This window comes from Poecilia formosa, unplaced genomic scaffold, assembly GCF_000485575.1.
Source record: "Poecilia formosa unplaced genomic scaffold, Poecilia_formosa-5.1.2 Scaffold103, whole genome shotgun sequence".
Lineage (NCBI taxonomy): Eukaryota > Metazoa > Chordata > Actinopteri > Cyprinodontiformes > Poeciliidae > Poecilia > Poecilia formosa.
The window spans coordinates 1,451,871-1,453,701 of NW_006800042.1; the positions used below are offsets into that span (position 1 = coordinate 1,451,871).

Below are 1,831 nucleotides of genomic sequence, written 5' to 3' on the forward strand. Positions count from 1 at the left end.
AACCAGGAGCTATCTCTGACCCTCTATCTGAAGCCAGAAACCCCTGCCGTGTTTACGGCCTTTCACAGATGAGTGTGAAAAGCTACAACTTCCACTGTATTGTTTTCCCACAGACAAAAGGCAGTTTAAACGATCCCAGCAAACCATCTGCAGTAACTACAGGTAAAATAAAGGTCAAAAAGCCAGAATACATTAGTAATTTCAAAACCAGAATTAGGCCATTTGAATCAAGACATGATAAGTTTTAAAACTAGCTTATTTTAAATTTATTTTCTCAACAGTATAAATACTCCTATATGATCTGACAAAATGGAAAAATGATCTGGCAATAAATTCACCTAATTTAGACATAAATTACAAAATATTTGCAGGCACAATACAGCAACTATTCAGGCTAAAGGACAACTGTAAAACCTGCTATCAGTAAAACAATATTTAACAGTAAAGTTCTCAACAGCTTACATTCTACATGAGTCAAATACATCTCACAACACTGCCTATATCAAATAATGTCAAGAAAAAAAAAAGAAATATTAATTTAGAGTCAAATGCAGGTTGCATCAAAATAAACAATACTGAGGTAATTAATCAAAACTTCCTGATAGCATGGCTAGCTGATTAATGTTGGTTCTGATTGGCTGTTTCTGACTGAGCGGAGTAATTCTGCAGAACACAGGGAGGACGGAGATCGATTATCCGTTTTATGTTATTACATAGCTTACGTTTTAATACATATGTAAAATCTTTTTTTTGTTTATTAAGTTACATGCTGCAGCTATAAGCAGACATTCGGTGTGAGAGTTAACTGCGGGTGGAGTTGCTGCGCGCTTGCGCAGTGTGAAGGACAGAGGAGATCAGCTGCACATGTTGGCTGCGATCACCGATCACACACTTTTTTACGGAATCCTGCCGATTATGATCGGTAGCCGATCGATCGGCACACCTCTAAAAATAACACTTTCAAAGAAATTTGGACCCACTTCACATAGTGCAGGATCTGTCTAACAAAAGCACGTGCTATGCGGATAAAAATGTTTAGAAGTTGTACATTTTTACTTTTTTATTAACGGGTTATACAGTGAGCTTGAAACAAAAGGAACTAATATGGCCCTTTGTTGAACTGCTTCAGTACGTATCTTTTACCAATAAGTTTTTTTTTCCATATTTGTTCTGTCAAAATAGTATGAGACAGATAATCTGTGGAATGATCAAGCTCCCCAGAGTGCTCCTATTGATCTCTGAAAATATATTCAGCTCCAAGTCAGAAACAAACAATCAGATTCAGGAAGAGGGTCTTAGTGTCAATAAATTTTGCACATGCATTTCTGAATTTGCGAAAGGTGGAGAAACAACTTACCATCTCAGAAACAGTTTATCTACCGTCATCGGCGGCCATGCTATCTAGCCTAAGCTTTCATGACAGACTCTGTTGTAGTATGTAGCAGAGACAAAGGGAAAGGGTCTGAGCAGAATAGACCTGCAAAATTGACAGCACTAAGCTCCTCCTCCTGGCTCTGATTGGTTATTTCTGACAGAGCAGAAGAATTTTTCAGACGACAGCAGGACCATAAAAGAAAGTAGATGAAATTGAATTTTTATTTTCTAGATTCTCTCTCTTGTCACGAAGTGGTGAGTTTTAACAAAGATGTACAAAAAAATGCAGATCAAAAAGATTTAATAAATAAAAAAACGTTGTATGAAAAAATTCAGTTTTTAGTGTAGAATAATCTAGTGCAGATTTTAATAGTCTGACTTCTTTGTTTTTAAATGAGACCAGAGTAAAGATGTTCAAACAACGGAAAATTAAGTGAAATCGTCTTTTAACACTTTC

The 1,831-nt window shown here is 36.3% G+C and overlaps 1 protein-coding gene across 1 annotated transcript in view; it reads right to left on the bottom strand.

Annotated features, from left to right (window-relative positions):
• The window catches only part of LOC107836994 (gastrula zinc finger protein XlCGF8.2DB-like), a 5,040-nt gene extending 3,644 nt beyond the window's left edge, over nucleotides 1–1,396 (bottom strand). The window contains exon 1 of the mRNA XM_016674847.1: nucleotides 1,381–1,396. Within this exon, the coding sequence (XP_016530333.1) occupies nucleotides 1,381–1,396 (16 nt within the window). The remainder of the gene's footprint in view (nucleotides 1–1,380) is intronic.
• Between the last annotated feature and the right edge of the window lie 435 nt (nucleotides 1,397–1,831).